The sequence below is a fragment of the Stegodyphus dumicola genome, chromosome 1 (assembly GCF_044657685.1).
Source record: "Stegodyphus dumicola isolate Sdum_Otavi_A_Nest chromosome 1, ASM4465768v1".
Lineage (NCBI taxonomy): Eukaryota > Metazoa > Arthropoda > Arachnida > Araneae > Eresidae > Stegodyphus > Stegodyphus dumicola.
Genome location: NC_140768.1, coordinates 93783257 through 93810177, shown reverse-complemented (window position 1 = coordinate 93810177; position 26921 = coordinate 93783257). Strand labels below are relative to the sequence as shown.

Genomic DNA, 26921 nt, shown 5'->3' with positions numbered 1-26921 from the left:
TCAACGCTAATGTAAATTTTACTTCATCAGAAGCTAATATCAACGCTAATGTAAATTTTATTTCATCAGAAGCTAATATCAACGCTAATGTAAATTTTATTTCATCAGAAGCTAATATCAACGCTAATGTAAATTTTATTTCATCAGAAGCTAATATCAACGCTAATGTAAATTTTATTTCATCAGAAGCTAATATCAACGCTAATGTAAATTTTATTTCATCAGAAGCTAATATCAACGCTAATGTAAATTTTATTTTATTAGAAGCGCTTTCAGCAATTGAAAACTGCTGCCTCCAATAAACACTTTTCAGGGACTGGAAATATCACCATCAGTTGCAGCTGAAACAAACGATAGTGTTCAATCGCTGAATGCAATCCTGCTAACATAAACCTGTGACAACTGTTAGTTCATTTACGAAAATGTCTTACAGGGTTCCATATATAAAATCCAATGCTTAACTTCTTCGGAATCTTTTAGAATTATGGTCCAGTTTTCTAACAACTTGATCAGAGATTTTCTATAGTATTTTATAAAATTTTACACATATTTCCTACAGAGTTATGTGTAACAATTCTATGGAAATATGCATAGATATTCTGTAGAAATTTGTGCAAAGTACAGAACCTTATGCTCTGTGTATAGAATCAACTAAAATGATTCTTCTAAAAATATCAAATCACGTTTATAGAACATTAGACTATAAAGAATTCTAAACAAATTCCCTTGATTTAATTTTGTACAAAAGATCCTATAGAAACGTTTGAACATTTAAAACTAGTATAAAAGTTCAACAAATTTTTCGCTCGGGATTAAAAAGAATGAATTAAATGTTTTAACCTTGTTCAAATTTCAGAAAAGAACTGTGACATGTGTAAGGGCAGGGAATAAAAACTATGGAAACATATGTGATTTTTTTCAAAAAAAATAGTATCACATTCATTTTTAAAAAAATGTAAACATTTTAAGTAATAATTAAGTTTAATTATTTTTTTTCATTTCTATTAAACTATTTCTGTTATCAGACATGTATAATATTTAAAGGCATTCATTTCAGGATATTAAATTTTATAATTCCCAATATAAATTTAATCTTTTACCTAATTTTAGGATTTAAATTAGTTTTACTTCCTTACATGATTTAAAATGTGTATTATCTAAGCAATAAGCAATACTATATAAAGTTTTGTACGAATTAGAAGCTAAAAAAGGTTAAGTTGGATGGATAAAAGGAAAAAAAACCCACTTATCTGTGGAATTTGTTTACTTTTTTCTCTTCTACATCCCATACAGTGCATAGGATAGAAATCTGCTTTCATTGCAGCTCTGAATCTTTGCAGAATTTTTTGGAATACTATTTTCTAAAAGGCTTCATAAAGCTCTTAAATGTTTTACAAAATCATATCTACAGAGGATTACCCATTAAGGTCTATAGGAATTAATATAGAGGTCTAGCAGATTCTATAAAAACATTTTTGTGAGGGTTCTTGCCACACATTTTTACCTGACTTGTCGTTCTTTCCTAGTAACAGGTCTCTATTATTTTCGCAATATTTCATATTTCATTTTTAAAAAAGCTTCTTTCATAAATATATAAGATTGAGCTCTGCTTTACGATTCCAGAAAGCGAAAATAACCACGGTGATTTGCATGATATAAAATGAGTTTCATATGTCTCCGTTAATTGTTCTTTTGATTACTATTACTCGTTTTTTCGAAGCACCATCGTAATGGAAATAAAAAATCAAATAGTAAAAATACCTGATGAGCTTTTTTATGAGGTTCTTAAGAATTTCCTCGCTCGTGTACCTTCATCTCAAAGAATAAGGAGGAAGAGGTGGAAGGTAAAATTATTTTTTTAACGGACAGGATTCACAATTAAGATTGTTCCTTTTTATTGCTTGTTCCTTTTTTTGCTTAAATGTTGGTTTCGTAAAATACTTACGAAATTAAATATTTATACATGCACACCTAAGATGGATGGTTTCTAAGAAAGATTGCTTCCGTTAAATTTCGAAATTACCCACTATATAACAATATTTCTACTTTTTGAATGGTTAGTTAATTAGCGAGATACAATCATAAATTCAGTCAATATTTACAAAAGATATTAGCATTTTAACAGCTTTCTCTCAAGTACTATCTTTAAACTATTTACCTCATTTTTCTTCTCGTAGAGTAAATATAATATTTCAGGATTACATAGTATACCTATAACGTATAGTACACATATTAACTTACCAAATTAAAAATTTTATTTTACGCTACAAAATAATCGGATTTATTTGAACTGCGAGGAAATTAATACAGGATGATAAACGAAATTAGAATTATGCCAATATGTAAATAATTCTGTTTGTACAGCTTCTATAAAATTCTGATTCTTTCCTGTTAATAGCTTAAGGCCATTATTTTTTAAACAAAAGCATTGTTTGGACGAAACATTTTTACTTTAAATTTGCTATCCTCATTTTCCGTAACTTTGCCAGAATTTAATATTATAATTTAATTCGTAGATATAGTTTTATAATTTATTTAATTTGCACTTCGAATAACATTTCAAATTTACTACCATTAGGTTGTTCCCACTGTCATATTATTTACGATTTCGGAAACCTGAAATTCACTTGTAGCTGCGCAAAAGGGATTCTTTCTCTGTAAAAACTTTCATAACCACGCCAGTTTTCGCCTTGGTAACACGAAATTTCTAGGCTAGTCCTTTTTAGGAAATTTTCGTGGGGTTTCTTTATGTAAAATGCATTGTCAGGTTTGACCATTACTACATTTGAATGAAGTTCTAAGGAAATGGCAATCTTGCTACCCAAAGTACAGTGCGTTCTTAACAAGAAAAGAGGAACAGCGCCATTTTGAATTTTACAGGTTGTTTGAATGTTGACCACAGAATTATCTTTCTTTGTAATTTCTTTTATTTTTTCATAAATACAAGAAATTTTAGCGTTAATTTTCACTATTATTAGTTTGAAATGCATTTAAAAGAGTTTAATAATCTTCTACGATAACGCTTTTTACAACATTTTATAATTCGAAACTTTGTTATGAGTTTAATATTTAGCAAGTTTAAATTATACCGTAAAATTGACCGCTGTATTTTGAATATAAATTGACGTGATATGGTTAATTTTCTATTCAACTGCATTTTATATTTTTTATGGTATTATACTTTTATGGTAATTTTATTTTTAAAACTATGTACTAAAGATTTATTTGGGCAAGACAATCACGTTCGGGTAATCGCATAATTTTTCGAGAGTGATGCGTAAATAATGTATATGTTACGGTGAAACATCGAAATCTGGAGAATGTCGACTTTCACCGGTGAATGTCAACATTCACATAGTCTCCTGGTGTATGTCCGAAATATTTTCCAAATAGTCTTATTTCTGACTTACACCGGTCAATCTCGACATTCACCATGTACTAATGGTGAATGTTCAACATATAACAATATTATATTTTCTTCTCCGTAATTCAGTCGTGAATAAACGCACTTGAGACTTGAAATAAGAACTTAAGAATATGAGAACCTAAAACACACAATACATTCAAAATGAGAAAGGAAAATAATAGAAGTTAAAAACTTACTTAATTATACAGTACGTTCTAAATGAGAAAATAAAATAACAGTAATAAAAAACTTACTAAATTATGTGATTCAAATATTATTTATTCCAACAACTTAAACTATTATGGCACTTTATAACCTCTGTTTTCGACTTTCACCAGAGCATATCTGTGATTGTCGACATACACCGATGAGGGTCCGAATATACAAGAATGTAGTATAATTAGTGCAATATTCGATATTTCACCGACGTATTTGGTGAATGTTGACATTCTCCGGTGAAAGTCGACATTCTCCAATTTCGGTCTTTCACGGTAACATATATATTTTTAATTTTTCTTTTTCACTTTCCTTTCATTTTAATGTGTATTTTATTTCATCCTTAAATGCTCAAAAGATCATGTGGAACGAGATGTGATACCCTTCTTTTGGATTATTCACGTTTTGATGGTTCAGATTGAGAGACCTTGAGACCCTTGAGAAATTATAACACAAAAAATATGAATAATATATAATGTATTATAAATATGAATAATATATAATGTATTATAAATTTTATATGATTGGTATTTTCCCTTTAAATAAATTATAAACATTTTCAAAATTAGTAAGGGATCATCTTTAATTTTGATTCGTAATTTTAAAATGTAGTATATTTGTGTAATTTTAGCTGAGATGTTTCCTAAAAGGGTTTAATTTACTGCTACGAAATTACTAATTTTTGATAGTATACGGATAATATATCAAGTGTGATGCTGTTCGCCAAATCATCACGGACGAAGAGCAGTTAACGGAATTCTAGACTTATGTTTTTATCTATTAAAAGTCATTATTTAATTAACCTCTTTTATGAAGACTTATTAGTACATTTTCATGAAAACGCAGAGTGTTAAAACTATTAGAAAGGTGTGTTGGTGAATTTAATTATGGCAAAGCACACGAGGGCTATCTGCCTAAGGGGGGGCCTTCGTGGAGGACTTTCTAAGGGGAACTGGCTCGTATACATGTTACACATGGAGAAAAACACGAAAACGCCCATGCAACCAGCCCGTTCGCGGGATTCGAACCGAACTACCAGTGTTCAACGACTTTACCGCTCGGCCGCTGATGTGCCCCTATTAGAAAGGAGAGGATACATAAGTATAAAACTTAATTTACCGGCTCTATGTAGTATTAATTTTTAATCATTTTCCCATTTTTATGCTTAATGTTTCTTTCCGCTTTTCCAGTAAAAATTTATTAGTACAAAAATATGAAATATAATGGTAAAAAGAGTGCTTATTTTTCTTGCCCTCATAAATCATTACTCGAAGATTTGCTTTAAATTTTTGTGGTAAGAAAATTAAAATTCATGTATGCGATGTTTTTATAATGTGACAACTTGTAGATGCTTAAATTTTTATCACTATATTTTGTATGAACGATGTTTTGAAACTGCACTGTTTTCTCCTCCCTTTTTTTCTTACGATGTTTTATATGACGACTTTTTCCCTTGCGCTATTTTTTCAGCAATCTTTTCATTTATGATATTTTCATCTGTAACCATGTGTGGTTTTCTTGCAATGGTGCCATCTCTCCAATGATCAAATGGAAGTTCAATTTGGTTTCGATTTCAGGCAAAAGGGCCGACTGCATGGTTGGTTTTCGTAGTTTCTCGTATGTGTAAGATGAACACAATCCCGTTTCTCTTAAAAAGAGCTCCGTTAAGCCCTCCCCTCCCTTAGGAAGACAGTCCTCGTATGCTTTGCCATATTCAAATAATCTAATGTAACTGTGCAATGAAGACATTTATTTGTAGCAAAATGCCTCTAAATATATGAAAAAAACCTTGCTATTTTCTTACTAGTATAATACATTCTTTTTTTATACCTACTTAATTGAAATTTGATTGGTTAGGTTCTTGTTTCCCGTTGAACAGTTTCTAGTTTTACAAGAAGAAAAAAGCTTAGTTGGATGAAATCTATTAGAATACAGAAAATCACGATAAGGCTGTCTGTCTAACGGCAGTCCTGTCTTCTTGGAAGAATCCCTAAGGACAATCATCTCGTATTCATGTTATATATTGAAAAAAACCACAGAAATGTCCATATGGCTACTCCTTTTGCCGGGATTTGAATCTCAAAAAAGACTTCAGGGAAGATATTAAATACAGTTCAGCAAGGAATATTGACAAATGTAATGATAGCTTCTTTCTCTTCAGAAAAATAAGTAGGAAAAATTTAACTCAATTTTGCTATCTTTTAGTATAGTCTAGTTTAGAAGACTGAATATTTTTGCAGTGTCCAGTAGAAAATGCATATTTTTTGCTAAACATTCTCTGGGTATTTTGTTTTGATATGACACACAAAATAAAATTAAATAAAGGCGAATCAAATAAGTAAAATCATAGATAAGCGTTATACTACTTCTACAAACTAAATTTTAGAGATGATTGGGGATTCTGAAACCCAAGAAACCTCAGAAATCTATAACGTCTTTGTTGGAACTCGAACTGCGAGTCTTGCGATCTTATCTTACAATTTCTATTTGACCTTCTAACTGCTTAGCACGCACGGGAAAACATGATAATTCCTTATATTCTCTCTCCATAAAAGGTTACCAGCAGGAAGAAGGTGACCCAGTCGATCTAACGTAGATAATAAAAAACTATTCATTACGGATGTTCCAACTGCTAGGTCGACATACATCTTACACCATAACTGCGCGTACGAAAGAGTAAAATGCTCCTTATAAAATAACTCCAAGAATTTTATAGAAAATATTATGTTTCCAAATAATGTATTTATAATAGTATAATATCGTCTCTTTATAAAAATATATAACTGACATACTATCGTATATCGTCGCCCCCCCTTTTCGTATAACTCACATACTAGAACAAGAAAAGTTTAATTAAATCATGATTTTATTCAAAGGTAATAAAATATGTTAAAATATGTTCACTAAATATGTTAAAATATTTTGAGAAGGCTTTCAGAAAATTACTTATTCAAATATTTTGTTCTGCCTTTGTTCTTTGTAAGAAGATCACAATTTATCGTTCTTTCTCTTCTATAATGTTCTTTATTTTTTTAATACATCATTCAGCAAAAATCTTAAAAAATATTAGCATTCCTATAACCTCGCTATCGTTCCTTACTATTTTTAAATGTCTTGATGAAGTTAATCTTCTTGCTCCTCTCTTGAAACACTCAGTATTTTTTCGATACAAAATAAGTGATGGCTTAAATGTTTTTACTCACTGCGCAACTTAAAGATTAGAATTTGTTTCAGCACACATTCAAATATCGAGGATATATATAGTTCCTTACAACTTTAGAAATGATATTTTTTAAAACTATTCCGAAATCTTTCACGCTTGCAAGACCTGTGTTGGCTAATATATCAGTTTTTTGCTATTTCTTTCCTTCTGTCTTTATCAGAATGGGAGAACTTTGAATTGAGAAAGTTTTGGAAGCATCTTAGAAAAGCAATTTATTTCGTAAATCGTCCACTTATATGCCGATCTTGGTGTTGGTAAGTGATTTTTCTGAATTTGTTTGCGCTTAAGGCTAGTCGCGTTTAACTGGAATCGGTTAAATTAGACACTGAAGTTGTTTGTAGTCTTATACATTCTTATGCTTTTGTATTTCTAAGAACTCACGTAAGTTATACTGAATTTCGGCTATAATTTAAAACTTAGTTTAAAAACCATGTTTAGTTTTATCTCTTGCCTGTGCTCTTAGAATTTTACTTTCACTTAAGTGAATGTATAAGAATCCCTCAGAAGCATAAAATGGTTAAACAAGACGTAATTTATAAATTATTAGATTTAAGTTAATGTATTCAGTAGAAATTTAAGTATCTTTTGTATCTTTTATTTTCTAATGTTTGGATCAACAGAAATATCTTTCTGAAGCTAAAATAATTTTTCATTGAAGTATAAAAATCAAATATTACACTTTCACAAACTCTTTGAGAACGAGTAAAATCCGTTGGAAAACTCTTTGGCCCATTTTCATCTAAAAAGGCTTTGTTGGAAAGTTAAAGAGATTTCTACTGTGCATATCTTGTAACAAATCTTCGTATTCCCCACTGCGTGTCTTAGGGGTGTTAGTGCAAGCACATCTTATTAGCAATTGCAAATTAGACGCCTGAATCCCACCCTAGGGCACACCTGATTCCTGACGTTTCTATAGACTTAATTCTAGAAGTTTAAAGTCATCAAATGCATTTAGTTATTGGGTTGTCGTCATTTATAATCGCTCTTAAATTGAGGGAGAATATAAATAATTCCTGTCTTATCTAGTAGTATAAGAGATAGCACGTCCGGCTAGTAGTCAAAAGATCCAGATTTCGAATCCTCTGAAGGGCATTAATTTTTCGCATTTCTTGCTTCGGATGATCTTAATAAACTCTTCAATTTCACTGTCAACTTTATTGTCCCAGTCGCTCGTGAAACTTCGGAACTTTGAATAACCATCAAAGACGATACGAAGACGTACAAAGACGATACAGAGACGTAGAAATGAAGATATCTTATTATATATTTTAATGTTAAAACTGTGTGTTCTTAGTGATATGTAAGTTCCATTTAAATTTTTAATATTGCTATAGTTTCTAGTATATTAATCAATGAACACTTTCCATTGGTTTTATTCTTACTGTAACCGAGTTCTTCGGATATTAAATTATTTGTATAATTTCCTCCTTCGAGTTTCGTATGATAAAATTAATAAACAAAGGCAGAAAATACGGGAGTAGATAGGATATTATACCTAGTACGCAATAACGAGATTGAATTTATAAAAGATATGTAAATTATAATTTTCATCGCATTTTTATTGTGAGAAATGACGTTACGAAAAGCTAAAATTTTCAAAGACGTTTAATTGCATTCTTATTAATTGTATTCAGATGAGAAGAACAAATTGTTTATTCATTGAGCAAACCATAGTTTAGGATAAATGAACGTTATTTTATGCAATATTATAAATTACCGTGCAGAGAACCTTTCCAGGATAGCAAAACGTCGAAAGTATAGAAATGTAATCCAATCCACACTGCTTTTTAATAATTCGAGATGCTTTTCTATTGCATAGATTATTTTAGAAATAAAAATTCAAATTTCGTTATTAATATAAAACATCCAATCCCCAAACACTCCATTTCAAAGAAAGCTAGATACCATTTTATTCAAAAATCGATGGTCTTGACTGAGCTGAAAATAAATGAAATAACATTTCGATAAGTGGAAAGGAGAAAACGCGATGCAGTGGATGATAAGGGAGAGTCTTGTAAGGAGAAAAATAACTGTAACAGGAACAGTAATTCAAATAAGTTCTGAAAGTTACTTATGTCGAATTTGTTCCGGGTAAGGAATAAAAATATATTTTCTATGGTATTATATTAATCAAATATATACACACAATAGTTACGTAAATAATTCAGCTCGAAAACTAGAAAAAAGTAAATATTTCCCATCTCGTATCTAAGACAACAAAAACAGACATTCTCGAAGAGAAATAGAATATTACTCTAAATTGCCACAGTCCTTGATTTTATTTATTTCTTTTTAACAGCATTTGGATGTGATTATATGTAGAATCATTTCTTAAACTTAGGTTACGACCCCAAATGGGGTGACAAAACGAAATGTTGAGGTTGCTGAGATTTAATTCAGATATATGAATTTAAAGAAATTACATTAATTTACATTTAATTAGATTAGTCACCTGCAATATATTAATCCCCTTTTTGACTTTGCAGATTAATCACCTGCAATTCGGAAAAGGAATTTTTTGAGATATTGAGTGACTCAAATTTAAAAATTGAATTTCCATAAAACTTCTTGACTGAATTTTGGATCGGGGCTAGAATTAAATTTCCTACAGTTTCTGAAATAGTCCTCTTTTTAACATTGTTTAATCGTAAAAGGACATTACATGTCCATTACGCCCAGTAGTATCAAATATCGCGTTATGATCTAATTTGTTATGCAGCAAGAAACAAGCACATCCATCTTATTAAAACTTAGTTTCCTTTCTTGATTTTTATATACTTAAACAAATTCTAAAACTACTCTTTTTCATATATATATATATATTGCTAACCAAAGAAATAAATTATGGAAAAATACTTATTTTTTATATTTTTATTTTATATTCCATATCTGGAGAGGGGGCGAAATCTTCTCAATGATAAAAAAAGGGTCACCGATTAAGAAGTGTTGACGTAGAGTATTTTCAAACATGCGTTTTTTTGTTGTTATAAATATCATAACTATTCTATGTGCAGTCTCATAAATAATCATGAATTTTATCATCAATACTAGTGTTAAGGCTATTCTTGTCATGTGGTATAAGCCTTGAATACCAGTAGTGAAAATAAGACTTTGCTCTGCTTTATTCTTAAGTTTTAGCTCTTGCGTTACCACCGAGATCATCGGAAAAAATCAATTAAATGCCAAATTAACTCACACGTAGAATGGCAAGACAGCCCGCTTTATTAAGAAAATTTATAGGAATAATTAAAGATGCGTTCGGGCATCTAAATTAAATATTAATAATCTGACGAGAAATAATGCTGGAACTGATACTCAACAACGATATAAACAGTAAAACGATAGAAACAGCTTTTGAGATAAATCACTGTATAGCAATGCAAATACAAATCACGAAGGATCAGATGCTGAGACTTCCGTAACAGTTACAGTTGAAACCATCGCGTAGGAAAACGTCTCTGGGACTCGGGGGGGGGGGGGGAATGCTAGTAGAAATCGTCGTCGTATAAAAAACATCGTGGGTGAAAACAAAGTAAGGAAATAATAATATTGCAGTTCTAAAATATCGTGATAGAATATAAAGCGGTGTGACATCATCCTACAGAATATTGTGGTATAAAATAAATAGAAGGAAAATAAAACTAAAAAAAAAAAAAAAACAGAATTGATGACTGAAAATCATTTTTACAGCTCATTTATCCTAAGAACCATTATATACTATTCCTCATATCTGGAGTTTCAAACTCAATTTCTTCACTTCTTACTACAAGTTTCAGGATAACACCTCATCATTCTTGATTTTGATAAAGTTTGTAATTTTCGAAAGCAGCTACAGAATATCCCGAATTACAGATCACTCTGGTTCTTTTCTTGTACTTATTAACTTCCAATTGAAAGAAAACACTGTTCGCATAAAATTGCACCCCTAAACAAAGCGATTATTCTTATTCAAAAATTCGTAAAGGTATTTTTATTTTGAATAAAATTTAATAAAATCTGTGTGTTAAAATTTTGAATGAGATTTATATTACCGTGTAAATTAATTAGCTCTATTTGTAAATTTTTGTGAACATTACTCATTTTTGTTTTTAGTGATAATGAAAAAATGTAAAATTATAATCCTAAACTAAACAATCTTCAAATTCTAGTCATAATACTCATAATAATGTCCATATTTTTACAGGAAGTGTGTTCTCAGCCCGCGTAAAATTTCTTCTCGGGCCACATGCGGCCCGCGAGCAGCCAATTTGAGATCGCTGCAGTTCATGATTATTTTCGGTTTTTCATAATATAATGAAGGCATCTTTTAGGGAAACGGAATTTTAGGGTAACCTTATACCATATATTACATTTAAATATAGTATGACGCAATTCATCCCTCACAACTGAGCAGCTGAATAATAGTGAACTAGTGCATAATCCTCACCATAAACAATTTCATTGCGAAAATTTAAAACTTCTATATAGAAATATTTGGCGCGCTGAAACACGCTCAAAATATTTATTCTATTGTGCCTCATGAATCTTCAAAGATTCATTAATTTTCCGTAGAATTCAGTCTCACAATAGCTTTCAGAACTGTCCGATCGCGTGTTAAATCTAACATTGGAAGAACTGGGTTATTTGCGACAAATGCTTCTCTTTGAGTTTATGAAAGCTAAATTTTTTCTTGTGCTGTACTTGAACATAAAATTGTTTTCTGTATTTTTTCATATTGAATAAGAATGAAAATGCTTCATTTCTGATAACAAGTTTTGGTATGTCACTGAATAATCTCAGAATAAAAACATAGCTACAAGTTTAGTAATGAATGCTGTTTTACGATAAACAGTACCATATTCATTGGAAAGATCTGTTGATTTAAATTTTCTCCTTAAATATAATTTAAAAATCTTGAATTTTGTCATTAATAAGAAATAAAAAATGATCTATGTTAATACGTTTGTTCTCGAATATCTCTAAGAATATCGCGCGTCAAGGAGTGAAACACATATGCATTTAGCTTATTAAATACACTGAATTATTCTTAACTAATTGTTTATGGAAATTATTTTATATTTGAATTTTCTCGTTAACATTTTGAAATGAAGATTTCGAATTTTCAACGTAATCATTTGCTGCTATATTATAGTGACTAAGTTAATGCGAAATTTATTTTGAAAATGACCCTTAAACATGGGAGATGGCTCCTAAGTTACGTAAATACACATTCCGAGAAATATTATTCTCATCAACAAATGGTAAAGCGGTGTAAAAAGTCGAGGTTATTACATTTCAAAGAAGGGTATTTTTAATATATTAAATTTAAATGGAAACATCTATCTAGCTGCATTTAAAAATAGAATAAATGGCTGCAAAATCGCATCCTAAGAACGCAGGTAAATAATAAGAAAATTAACTCTCTGCTATATTATAGTGACTGAAAAAATCTGTGGTAACAAAAATATATTGCATTGAAAATGATGTTTTCTCGCACTGTAAGTAAAATGTTCGTGAAGATTTTAAGTTAGAAAAGATTTTTAAACCTGAAGTTCATTTGCCAAAGCATTTTCCGGAAACGAAAACAGATTGTACAAAAATATATGAAATACACCTGGCTACTGATAAATGAAAATTTGTGGTAACACTAAATAACCATGGGTATATTCAACTGACTAATGAAAAATTATCAGTTTTCTATTGCTGAACAAATGAGCATGGGAAATGTACAGAAACGTTCCCATTGGGATTCATAATAGTTGCTGGGTTTTGTGCCAATTGGTAAATGAAACCGGGAAAATGTTTCAAGTCGAAAACTAATTCTATCAGCAAAATACTTTAGAACCAATTTCTAAAAACGAAATTCCATCCTTTTATGGAAAGAACATCTATAAATCTGAACTTCATACGGACAAAGTCTCTGTCACACGTCTTAACTCAACTGCCCTTATTTAACAATGAAAGAAATGGAAACTGGAATAAAATGTATCCTTTTTAATGAAGTGCCTGTATCACTTGAAGCTTCTTCTATGCACTTCACTCTTTCGGTTTCCTAAAATGGTCCTTAGGTAAGCGGCGTTCAAGAATATTCAACGGACGTTAGAAAACGAACCAAGAGGGATGGTCTGAAATTGACATGACGGTACTGCCAAAAAGTTTACTTTCAATGGAAAATTTGAGTTATAGCTATAAGCTAAAATGCCGGCTAATAGACAGAAGCAAATTACCGCAACAATTAAGCTACATATGGTCGAAAATTAATTATCAAAATCTTTTTCATAAAGTGTGAAGGACTTTCTGTATTACATTTACGGAATAACATACAGATCTGTTCACTACTTATAGTTTTCTGTATTTCTGTGTGGCTTATTGCTTTAATCTAAAGGATTGCTTTTCTTCACTTCATCTTAACAGAAAAAATCTTGAACAAATGGGGCTGAAAGATAAGTTTACTGAACTTAGCACATTGAAATACTGCAAATACCAACTAAAAAAAGTGCACGATGTGACTTATAACATAACCTAAAGTAAACGTTAAAGTGAAAATATTACCATCTTTATCGAAAATACTAATCCTCATCCATCTGACAACACATATCTCGCCTTTTTTATACATATTAAAATCGATATACAAATATGAGAGTAAATACAAAAACAAACACATGCAGATAACCATCTACAGCTGACAGAAAAGAATATGTCAGACTCCTAGCAAAACACTGAAAAGAAAACATTTCTTACTTAAAATCATTTCTTCCTCACACAGAAGTCGGACAAAAATATTTTATTACTTATCAATGAATTTGTCATTCCATTATCTTCAGAGAAAACTGATACTCATTTTTTTTTAAATCCTGTGGCTAGAAATGTTATCGCAATTCATCTTTAACAAAATAACTAAAATGTTTTTCTTGCTAACCCCAAGTGATTTCTCTGTTTTCCTTTCACACTCGTATTTAATTTGTTTTCGCTTACAAAATTTTTATTTTTTGAATAGTCACGTTCATATTTAACAACCTGCGACTGCAACATGGCAGTCTTTTAATAACTATAATATAACACTTTGTATGTAGTTCTTGTCTTAATTTTTGAAGCATTCTTTTCATACTTTTTCATACTAGTTTTTATTTAAATTAAAAATATTGGATCCTTACTGGTGAGAGAATACAATATAGCGCTTTGCAAGTAGTAACTTTGTATGAAGTTTTGTATAGAGCCTTTGTATGTAACGCTTGTACTTTGTATAGCCCTTTGTAGGCAATAACTCTAATATAGCGCTTTGTGTGTAGTTCTTATTCTTTCTGAAGCATTCTTTTCATGATTGTTTTTTTTTAATTAAAAATATTGGATTCTTATTGTTAAGGGAAAGGAAATGTGCATCCGGTACTATTTCTATTATTAAATAATGAAGAATCTATATGTATGAATGGTCTTCTCACTGTGGAACAGCGAAGGCCCCTGGAGTCACCAAATTTTGAACACATTCTGAACATGTGCACCTGGAAGCCCGAAGTTTGAATTTCGAATTTGTTTCATTTATTTATTTACTTATTTCATATTTTGTGCAAATTTAAGGAACATTTAATTAAAAACTTATCGACATAAAGCTTTCTATTGTCACTTTGCAAAGTGTATGATATTTGTATCTCAGCAAACTAACCTATAGAAGCATATTGCCATTTTCTAAGATGTAATATATGTGTCTTTAGAATTCACTGAATGAACTCAATGACTAAAAGCAAATGTGCCGCCTCTGCCCGATCAAAATATTTTATCTTCTATGTGACACAGTGTTAGCGTTCAGAGAAGCTTAATATAAATAATTTTTCGTTTAAAGTTGTTATGTTATTACAGAGTGTTATTTTAAAACGGGCCTTTCCAGGTCGTAGCCATCCTCCCCTCATTAATAGCCTTAATGTGTGTCTTCTCCACCGCAGAGTGAGAATTACGGTATTTTAGCAAGTGATTATTATTTGATCTCTTTTCTATAAGTCATTGCCATTTTTATGATCCGTGATTCGGGTAAGAAATGGTCTTGAAGTGTCCACTCCAAAGTAACACACTATAATTAAAAATCTAAACTATTTGAGAACAATAAACCCAAATTCTTTTCAATTGTTCTTAAATATTAGGTGAATTTTTGAAATTGCATTAGGCGGATTCATTAAAATCATTATATATATTTTCTTCTTTTTATAACAATTATTTTGGGCGACTGGCCTTTCTAGCGGCTAGTAATATATTACAAATAGTAGGTAATATATATTACACTCATAACCTTCACATAAAATGAAACTAGAATAAAAACGTTCTGTTCAGAAGAACGTAAGCAAACGAAAACACATTTATAACACTGTACATTAATTATTACCTAATTTTACGTCATCTGTCTCCAAAATGAATCGCTTTCTGTCAGTACCTTCATTAATATTATTTCACATGATACAAAATACTATTTATTCTAGGTATTAATAATGCCAGGTTAAAAAATAAATTGTTTTTATAAGACGTTTACCTATATTCTACGATAGCAAATGGTAACGCAGCGTAGTATGTCAGAGGTTTTACGTGTTTGTGATAAGTCGAACTTTTTCTTAATACTTTTCTTAATTCCAGGCGAAGCCCGGTGCCATGTTTTAACAGAGTCAAATCCTAAAATTCCTCTTTCTAAACAATCTTCTTTTATTTCTTTCAATAATTCAATAACTTCTTTCAATAACTTAATTTACTATCTTTTAATTTTACGATCTTTTAATGTTTACCCGAGGCAGGTGCCTCCCTAGTTCCTCCTTTTACGTGGCTGTAATTCCAGGTTGCTCAAAGCGTTTGTGACGACGCGAAAGATTAAAAAGAATGCAAAACATTTTCGAATACTTTTATTGGAAAATAATTATGTAATAATGTAGTCTTGCAGTTCAAAACTGTGCTGAGTTGTGATATGGTTATAATGTTAGAATATGCCTAAAAAAATCAATGTGTGCAAGCAAAAGCATCCTTTTCGAAACTCTTTCAAACGCAAACGGAGTTTCGAAACATGTAAAAATGTTGTAAAATAGTCTCGCCTAAATGACGGACATGGCTAAACTATCCATGGCACGGCCAAACTGCGGCTCGCGAACTACTTGCAGTCCTTTGTCTGCGAATAATAGTAGTTTCTGCCGGTTGTCTGCGAAATAAATAGTAGTTTAATTTTGTGAAATACAAATGAAATTTGACATAGAAATCATGTATGAGTCATGTCGTGAAACGAGTGAAACAAACACTCGTTTCTTTATTAATCGCTAATCTAGTTTTTGATATTATGTATATAATAATTTAATCTACTTCAAACTATCCATGGCAGACTTATCATCAGAGTAACAAATTGCAAATAATTCCATTTCTGGCAATGGCAATTGTTCTTCCGACGATGTTACGTTTTGAGCAGATAATGGTCTTCGTAATAACACAACATATACGAATACAAAGTTAATCTGAAAAGTAATTTCTAATATTTTTTTCTCTCAAGTTAATTTTATTTCAGGCAGTTTCCACTTATCTTTCTTCTGTGTGATCTCATTATTCATAACAGTTGTGATCCATTTGGAAGATCTGCTATTCGTTTCAGAGTACTACTTACGTTCAGTCTTTGAATGGCTTGAGTAACAGCTGAAGGAACCTCTTCAGCCTGAATCCGCGCAGGGATCTTTCAATATGGATAAAAATTTTTAATCCAAGGAATTTTAAATCCAATTTATTTTTAATAAATTTGGTTACGAGATTTGTCTCATTTTTCTGCGAGAGTGCTTCAAAATTATTCATCTTTAAGCAAGTCAGCTTACTTGTATGCAATTTCTTCACAGTATATAGCACCACTAACAGTAGTATTATAGAGCTCCTCACTTTTATTCTATTAAATTAAATGTCGAAGAGTAAGAAATAAGAAATAATTAAGAGATTTAGCCGAAGCTAACGCAATTCTAAAGTAGTTTGCCCGTAATATTAAATTAAACAATGAACTATTCAAGCAATACGGTCAAGCGTAACAAAAGCTTAGAGAGACGTAGCCCAAAGGCAAACGCGCGGTACTTGGGAATCTTAATTCTCTCTGTCGAAGTCAGTTGAATCTGACTTAACTACTATTCCTTCCTCATTTGCAGTCAACGCGATTCTAAAACCTCATTCTGCTAGGAAGTTTTAAGTTGAAACGAGATAAGATAGGAAAGATATCTTAAATTAAAATAACTGTTATAAAACTAAAGTATACTTTACAATATGTTACAATAAACATTTTTCCACATGAAATTCTATTTTTCGTAATACTTCGTTGGTTATCCTAAGCAGAAATCGTAATTTATTTTACCAATAATTCTGTTGCTGAAATATTTGCGGTCGCGGAGAGAATCATTGGATCGGCTGCTATTTCAATTCTAGTCACAATTTTTTATTTACGTTTTATCAATTTTCGTTATTCGAAAAAGAAATATTTTACCTTCATCATCAAATCTTGACGTGAATAACGTTGTATCGAATAATGAAGGATCAATTGAGCACAAACATCTCTCTCCAAAGTTTCTGCCAAAATACGGTACACTAATGTTGGAGAAATCGCTTTAGCTTGTGATATTTTCTAGCACATTGCTTGACGATCTTTTTTGTTTTTAGCTCGGCACAAATATCGCGCTAAGTTATAGCCGGCGCTAAGCTTTTGGCTCCCCGATATTTCTAAAAGTGTTTACCCTTTAAATTTTGGGTGTCGCTCCGTACAGCTTCACCGGTTGTCCCGCCACTGTTGCCAACATTACACTGCTTTGACCTGTTGATAGTTTTTGCCTTCCTAATTTTCGATCATCATGTACGTTTGATATGATCTTCATGAAAGCTCAGTAGCCCAACAGAAAGTTGTATTATAATCAGTTACCTGATCACTACGAATTTCATGCACAAATGTGAAATTTTGAAGTTTAACTCTGTAAACGTTTAAAGTCTGACCTTAAATTTTAATTTAATTAATCTAACTTATTTTAATTTAAGTTTTAATTAAATTAAAGATAATTTAATCTTTAATTTTAATCCTCATATGCCTACAGATCCCATTTCAAACTCCATTTCAGGTTTATTTTCTGTATGCAGGTTGTGTACATGTGGGCTGACAATAAATTAAGAAAATTTTGATTTAAAATTATTTTCTTTCTAATTAGAAATTTAAGACCAACGGTAAGTCATTCGACCACTTTTTATTAGTTAACAGTTAGAATAGGTTGAATCCCTATACTTGTTTAACAAGAACTCAGGAATTAACTTTCGTAAGACGCATCACAAAAAAACCTCCCATATCAAACATCTCTGCACGTTCATAGAAATACGCTCGTTGTGACATCTGGACTGATGAATTTTATTATTATATTTATAACCGTATTCATTCAAGCAATGTTTCTAATTTCGGCTGACTTTTATTAAAATCAAACAACAATAATTAAAAAAGGAGGTAATATGAAGAAAGACTATAAGAAGAAGATAAAGGCATAAGAATAAGGCATAGGAATAAGAATAAGATAAAGGCAATAAGAAGAAAATATTTGTTTTTCCTTACCGGAAAAGGAAGAACGCTCAGCTGTAGAGTACAAGACAAGCTGTACAATGTTAAAAATTTATATTTTCTTGCGGCTAAACTTTTCTAACCACAAAACAGGAGTTATAAAATTTATTTTTTTCATATTTATGTGTAACCCGGTTTACCATATGTAAAATACGAAATTCTCATTAATTTACTTCAAAAGTTTCTGAATATCAGTAACCTCTCTTATTATTTTTGAAAGGATGTAAATTTGGACTTGCGGCTCTCGAACGTTCATGAAATCTACCATACGGATCCTGTCGTCGTGAAGTTTGGCTCTGCTGTATTAACATCAGAATTGGAGCGCGGGGACAAACCTACAGTGGCTAACATTTGCTGTCTCACACTTTTATTATTGAAATTTGTTTGCAGAGATCTTGCACTAAATACTGAAACACGGACTTGAATGTTTTTCATAATTTATTATTTTTCTATACTTTAGACCTTTCTTGTTGCAAAATAAATATCCTTAAAGTATTTCATGAAATAAAAGAATTTATTTAAAGATTGTTAATCAGTAAATCATATAATAATTCGGGCAGTCGAAAGTTTTATTGAAACGTTTTGCCTACTATCTTGTTTGACATAATTTTTTATTTTAAATGAAACTAAATCACAAAAAATATAGTTGGAAATCTTTATTTGTTTTGCCAAAAAACGATTTCATACCCAAAGTGAGTAGGACAGGACAATGCAAATTAACGATAAGTTTTATTAGAAATTTAATTATTCATCATTTCAAAAATGGTAAAAGCATTCGAAATATCCAAAACAATCTTTGATGCTATAAAACGATGGAAATTGCGCGAAACTGTTGAAAATGTACTGACCACATTCCAAGCTAACTCCAAGGAAGCAAAGCTTTATCCAACGAAAAATCAAACAAGACCCCCAACAATAACATTCTAAAGCTTGCAACGGATTCAGAAAAATGGTTTGCCATAAAAATAAATCCTGAAACTGTTAGAAAAATCATTAGAGCATACGGATGCAATGAGCGATCAGGACAAGGAAATTCTTTGTCAACAAGGAAAGTACGCCTGGCGTTCTTGAAAGTGACGGTAAACAAAGCGTTATTACAGTGGAATACTGTTATAATTACAGATGAGTCAAAATTTAATATATTTCGATCCGATAACCAAATTACTATGTAGCGAAAGAAAAATGACGAATCTAAAAAAAAAACCTCTTGCCTGCTGTTATGCATGGGGAAGGAGACATAATGGATTCAGGATGTTTCGGTGCCTATGGGATGAGAATTTTTTTATACAGAAAATGATTTAGATCAGTATCATTACACTAATGCTCTTGATGAAAATTTGAAAGCATCTGCAACAGAAATGAAATGCAAAATTGATTTTCAAGTTCTATCTAGATAACGATGCTAAACTTACAGCCCTAAATGTTCGTTTATGGTTATTATGCTACAGTACTGAAATAAACAAAACTTCTTCATATCCTCCAGACTCAAGCATATTGAACATGCCTGGAGTGAGTTTGAGAAAAAAATAAGAAATTATGAAAGTTCTACTAAATAAAAGTAATTCTTAAGTAGAAATGAAACATTCTCAAACGGGAAAAAATTAATCTATGTCAAAGTGCATGAAAAGAATAATTTAAGCTAAAAGATGTCCAACTTTCGCTGAACGTCCCGTTGGTTTCGTGTTTTTGTTAAATTTAAACTGTTTATTCAAATTCTTATGTGAATTCATTTCCAGAACTTTTGGAATAAATTATTCTGTTTACTAAGAATGTTTTCAATACTTTTTTTCAAAACAGGTAGGTTTCAAAAACGATGATCGAGAGTATGTGCGAAAGATAATTAAAAAAGTAATTCCACTAATATTTAGTAACTAATATTTACAAATATAATTAAAATACACAAGTGTCCCAAAACAAATATGAGCAACTATAAATTGTGTTCACTGAACCATACGACTTCTCATTGTCCACCATACAGAAGAGTTCAAAAAAAGGTATAATGATAATTAAAAATACTTTTACGTGTTATCTAGTAATATTAAAAATCCAATTATAGTTTTTGTGTTCAATTCAAGTACAACATGATATTTATAACAGGGTTTCACGGTTTCACTATGATGCAAAGATATAATTAGAAAAGTCCGCGGATTCCAATAGTTTGGTTTTGCTTCAACAAAGTTCAAAAATAAGAGCTGCGAGGTTAAAATTTTAATTTAGAGCCAACTACGTAAAATGATGGAGTGGAGCTGTAAAAAACTGAATGCAATTTTTAAAATAATTTTATGTATCAATATTAAAATAATGACAAAGTGTATACAAGTAATTGAAATAATATTTTGTTATACGATTATAAAAAGTTCAGAATTCAAGACTTTATAAGTGATTAACTTGATCACTACGAAACTCAGGAAGTTTCATACAAAAAAATTGAAGTATTGTTTCAACTTTACAATATTCAAATTTTGAAAGTTTTAAAAAAGGGAAACCATCACCTTAAAATGCTACGAGGAAAACATCACACAGTACACGACAAGAGGAAACAACAAATTTCTTAATGATACTTATCAGAAGTGTAAATTCAAAACAAAATAAAAAAATTAGCATAAAATGTTTTGCAAGATAGTTTTAATAAATCTATAAATCATGTTGTATAGGTCGCAAATTTGAGTTTCTTTGCTACATTTCCAAAGTATTTAGCAATATTTTTTAGAAAATAATATTTCTCCCACTGAAATAAAGCAACGAACAAATAAATTGAGTAAATAATTCGTTCGTCTCTTTAAAACCTGAATCATCTAAATTAATACTTTGAAAACATCCAGGCGTAATTTAAAAAACATTTTTTGAAAAAATAAACTTACCAGTGTAAATATCCCGCTTGCAAAACTTCCCTTCCTCACAGACTTCCAACAGCAGCATCGCGTGATTAAAACCATTTTTAAAAAATAATTATAAAACTTAATAATTACATTCTATGTTTAATAAATAACCAGTAACCGAATACGATAACTGCAACCGGCGCAAAGTAAACATATTCTACCGGCAGGAAGCAGGAACTACATAATTTGCTCTAAGGAAACCACCGACTTTTATGACCAGGCACGGATAACAGCATCCGGTTTTCTATCCAGCCTTTCGGTGGCAGACGATCGGCCGGAGTGACGATGAACACTGAAATCGCCACGCGGAATTTTTTGGATAACACGCATGCGCACAGCGTAGGGGGTCGCCTCCCTTTCGGTCATGGAGACATCGTGGGGACTTTATCCCAACGCTCCCGAATTCCGAGTTACTCTGTCGGTCTCTCTGTGGCCTTCATTGATCGTCTGCGGGTACGGATGAGAAAGAAGGACTTTTTAGTTTGTAAAAGAAGAACTAAGAGTAAAATGCATAAAGTCTTCTTAAAGTGCACTTTAGTTCGAGAAATGTTTGTTTTGTGGGGCACTTCCAGGTATGGAGCAATTTAAATATAGACTTTTCACTAGAAGAAAGTAATAAATATCAAAAGTAAAATGCACAATACTGCACAATTTATGCAAACATATCTCAAAATATTACGCACTCAATAATAAATATCGCAATAAAACTAATCGTGCAAAAATTTTAGTTTCCAATGAACATTAAATTTATGCTCACTCTGTAGATGCAATATGTAGTTCTATGGACAGCTGTAAATACTCTTCTATTTACTTCTCAATCGCATGTAGTCTTGTCACTCGCATGTCAGAATAACACTTGTAGTTTTTCCCGAGAATTCTGTAATTGAATTTCGAGTTCGGCTAATTGTTTCGCTCAAGGGGTCTTAATTTTCGGACTGTCTCGGCGTTGAATATGCCTTCCTCTGTAAGATTAATTATTTCATTTACAAAAGAAGATACATGCATTCCTTGTTATTTGCATACTTAAGGATTTAATATAACATTGTCGAAAATGTTTTGAGAATTAAAGTCAAATGTGAGCACGCAGTAAATTCATGAAATTTAGAACAAGACAGAAGAATCTCAGTTTTCCGTATGGCAATTAATCGAAATTATAATTATCCAGTTTATATTTAAATTGAATTTCAAGTACCCGGATTCCGTTTAATCTAAATTCCAATTATTCAAATTCGAATTAATCAGAATTTCAATTATCCGAATTGTTTTGTAGAGATCATCAGAAAATTCGAAACGGGATTCAAGAAAAGTCAGCTAAGGTATTGCCAGGAATCGGAACGCCTATCTTCAAATCGGTTGCGATTTTTTAACTACTTATATTACGACAGCAAACTTAAACAAATGTAATAATTTCTTATAAGCTTTCCCAACCTAAACTGCAATTAAAGAAAAGCAATGTATCCAATCGACCTAATCCAACTGGTGACGAACACTCGTCACCTACGTTTTAGCACAAGCGCCATTGTAGAGCCTATTATATTATTTCGGAGTCAATAGATGTGTAAATACAACATTCTTTTCATCAAAACATTGACCATAGATCTTGCAATTGTTAATAACCATTTATATGACAAGAATACTCGTATTTACTGTTCTCCGTACTTCCTTAAGAAACAGACATTATTTTTTGTATACCCCCTGTTAAAATCTTAAGAAGATTACAAACCTTCTTGCGCATTAAATATTATAATATACATCACACTGTTTGTATGTCATTTAATAACCATTTATATGACATAACATGTTAATAACCATTTATATGACAAGAATACTCGTATTTACTGTTCTCCGTACTTCCTTAAGAAACAGACATTATTTTTTGTATACCCTCTGTTAAAATCTTAAGAAGATTACAAACCTTCTTGCGCATTAAATATTATACTAATATACATCACACTGTTTGTATGTCATTTAACCTTAATTAAAACTAATGTTTTATTCAGTTTTCATTACCTAGAAATAAGTTATTTTTCTTGTTATATGCAAATAATACGAATTTGTTGAATTTAATTTTTCACAGTAAAAATAAAAACAATATTATACGTTTAGTTTTAAATTTTAAATGAATCAAAATTTATTTCATCGTTTTACTTTAGTTTAGACAAAAAATGGGATGTTCTGTTTAGATAAATAAATACAATTCCGTAATTTAATTTTGCAAAAAATAATATTTTTTCAACCCTGCTTCACAGAAATAAAAATATTTTAGTTTTCAACTGCTTAGTATTTGTTAAAATAAAAGCATCCTAAAGCGGAAAATAAAATGCTCTTATTTACATGATAGTAAATAGGTACTTAAGTTAGAAAAAGGTAACATAAGTACTCGGATATTTTCAATATCCCTCTTCAAGGGTATAAGGTATTTCCCCTGCCTTCTTGGCAAACCTTCGTGGTGTTCAGCGCGTAATCGAGAGGTTTGCGGTTCGATTCCCGGTGAAGGAGTTGCTAATTTTTCATCTTACCTGCTTCAAAAAAAAAATCCTAATGTGTCTACAAAGGAACCAACATTTGGTTCGTATAACCGATGTGATAAGGCGGCAAAAATGGATCCTCTCATAAAACTCGGTAAAAGTATGTTGACTAATTATGGAGAAAGAAATTTCTGCTTTGCCACATCTCTCGAAAGATGTTAATAGTAATTTTATTTTTTAAAACATGCTAAACCTTAGTTATAATCATTATTATGTGCAACTACTGAACTTATTTTTCAATTACACCTATATGTCAATAATTTTACACGTAAAATTACTTAGCATAGAAGTAATGCTAATTCAGAAGTCAAACAACAAAAATCAGCGTTAATTTACAAAATTTTCACAGGACTAGTTTCGATGGTTTTACCGAACCATCATCTTCAGCTGCAAACCGCAAATGAACAAGATAGGAAATAATGTTTAGATAAGATAAGAAAGCCTGTACAAGAATAAGCAAGTGGCGCCATCTGTTGGCGAAACCAGAACTAAAACATAATTTCTCTAAAAGCCGAAGGCAAATTTGGATTGGAATTAGGATCGTTAACTAGAACAGAAAGATTTTTATGAATGTGAAATGCCTCTAGAAAATCCAGTTCTCCAATGGAAGATGTTTTTTGAATAATTTTGGCAGCAGAAAAATTGAAAGTGTGATTTTCGGACCAACAATGTTGAGCAACAGAAGACTTCTGTGTTTCCTTTTTTCTAACATATGCCTCATGTTCTTTGACGCGAAATTTTAAGGCTCTCTTAGTTTGGCCAATGTAAATTAAACCGCACTGGCAAGGAATCCTATAAATACCCCAGGAATTCATATCCGGAATGGGGGTCCTTGAGTATAGAAGTTGGAATTTTATTGATGGGAGAGTAAACAACCCGAAAGTTAAATTTCTGCAAAATATGTGCAACTTTATAGCTAATTGATGGAAAGAAGGGAATGACAACAGAATTTTTATAATCTCCTAAAATAAGAGTGTGGCTTTTAGTGTGTTGAGATGAGAATTTTTTAACTGCTTGATTAATAATGTTGGGTGAAAAGCCCCTGTCAATAGCTATTGCTTTTAAATAATTTAGTTCTTCATCAAGGGCTAGTTTGGAGGAGCAAACTTGAAGAGCACGGAAAACATAGGAATAAAATGAAGCTAACTTTTGTTTAGTCGGATGACATGATTTAAAGTGTGGTGGAAGGCAAACCGATGAAGGTTTACGGTAAACTGCAGTACTGAAGTTGGATGTGTTACGTGTGACCAGAATGTCGAGAAACGGAAGAGAATTGCAAGTCTCAAGTTCAAAAGTGAACTGAATAGCAGGATCAATAGAATTCATTGTTGAAAGAACTCTATTTAAATCATCTTTATTACCTTCAAACAGGGTAAAAGTATCGTCTACGTAGCGGAACCATGTCGGGAAGTTTAAAGTTTCAAACAATTTTGATTCATAATAATGCATGTAGATATCAGCCAGGATGGGACTGAGGGGGCTTCCCATGGCTAATCCCTCAGTTTGCTTGTAATATTTATTTTGGAAAACAAAATGTGTTTGTTTCAAACAGAGTTGAGTGAGAGAAATTAGCTCATCAATTTCGATGCAAGAGAAATGAAATTCGCGAAGTCTGGTTTCTAGACATCTTAATGCACCCTCCACTGGGACATTGGTGAATAATGATTTTACATCAAAAGAAACCATGAGTAAATTACGAGGAGAAATGTTTTTAACTTTTTTTACAAACTCTATTGAATTTTTTATGGTGTAAATGTTATTGTCTAATAGAGTGGAAAATCTAGAAACTAAATATTTAGCTAATGGATACGAGGCAGTACCTAAATTTGATACAATAGGGCGGAAAGGAATACCACTTTTATGAATTTTGGGAAGAGCATATAATCTGGCACAATTCGCAACAGATGGGATAAGCGAATGTTTTAAGTTGCTTGAAATGATTTGCGAAGATTTGATCGCAGTTTTTATTTTGGATAAGTCCGAAGGTGAAGGATCTTTAGGGATCGGATTATATGGTCCTTCGTTTAAGAGTTTAGTGACACCATCGATGTAAGTGTTCTTATCCATGACGACTATCTGGCCACCTTTGTCGGCCTTTGAAATGACAATATCCGGGTTAGAATAAATCTCGCGCATTGTAGCTCTTTCTCTCGCAGTTAGATTTGGTTTCAAAGGTTTATTATTGAATTTCACATTATGAGCGATAAGATGCCTAATCATTTCTTTCTGTGAATCTGAAACTTTACTGAACTTGAAAGCTTTTTCGATAGGAGCCAAAATCTTTGGAATCGAGGGTTTACAGGTTTGTGAGAAGTTAAAATTATATTTTAGAATTCTCTCTTGTTCTTCTGAAAGACTAACATTAGAAATATTAACTATTGGCTTGATGTTTACAATGGGGAGATTTTTTGAGCTACTTGAACTGGAAGACTGTAAAAGAAGTTTTTCGAATTTAACTGCAAGGGTGTTTTTATGACGGTTAACTGCATTCTCCGTTCTAGACCAAGACTTTTGTTCAAGGGCAGTGAATTTTGGATATGTTTTAGCGAGTTCCAGATGAAGCTTATAGAGTTCATGTTCAATTTTGGACAATTGTTGACGTGTATCCCTTATCACGGACCGAAGTAAGGCAAGTTTGCAATTTAACAGAATTCTTGAAACGCGACTCGAAGGCTTTTGATTAGATTTGATTTGAATAAAATTGGGGATCAATTTTTTACATTTATATTTAAGTAAAAAGTCAAGATGATTCAGGAATTTTTGCCGTTTCAGGCGTAATTTAGTGAAACGATTAACGGATGAAGGCATGATAAACAATGCAGAAAATCAAACTAAATTAACTGAGCAATAATAAAGTACACACAAAATAGCAGAAAAATCCCCCACTGAAATGAATAGAAAACAAAATGTTTGTAAGCAAAATGCATGAAATCAGAGAAGCAAAGCACAATATCCAAATGTACAAAACATAAACATAACTTGAAAATTGCAAAAATGTACTCACCGAAACTCCTACAATCACAAAATGACGGTCACACCACGTGCAAAAAAGAAAGCAAAATGTAAGCCTGTTTGGGGCTTCTATAATTAAGACGCAATAACACGCCGAATA

The 26921-nt window shown here is 31.4% G+C and overlaps 1 protein-coding gene across 1 annotated transcript in view; it reads right to left on the bottom strand.

The window, feature by feature from the left end:
- Window positions 1–21563, bottom strand: part of LOC118201759 (uncharacterized) — a 360787-nt gene extending 339224 nt beyond the window's left edge. The window contains exon 1 of the mRNA XM_085817840.1: window positions 21264–21563. Within this exon, the coding sequence (XP_085673966.1) occupies window positions 21264–21338 (75 nt within the window). The 5' untranslated portion in view covers window positions 21339–21563. The remainder of the gene's footprint in view (window positions 1–21263) is intronic.
- Between the last annotated feature and the right edge of the window lie 5358 nt (window positions 21564–26921).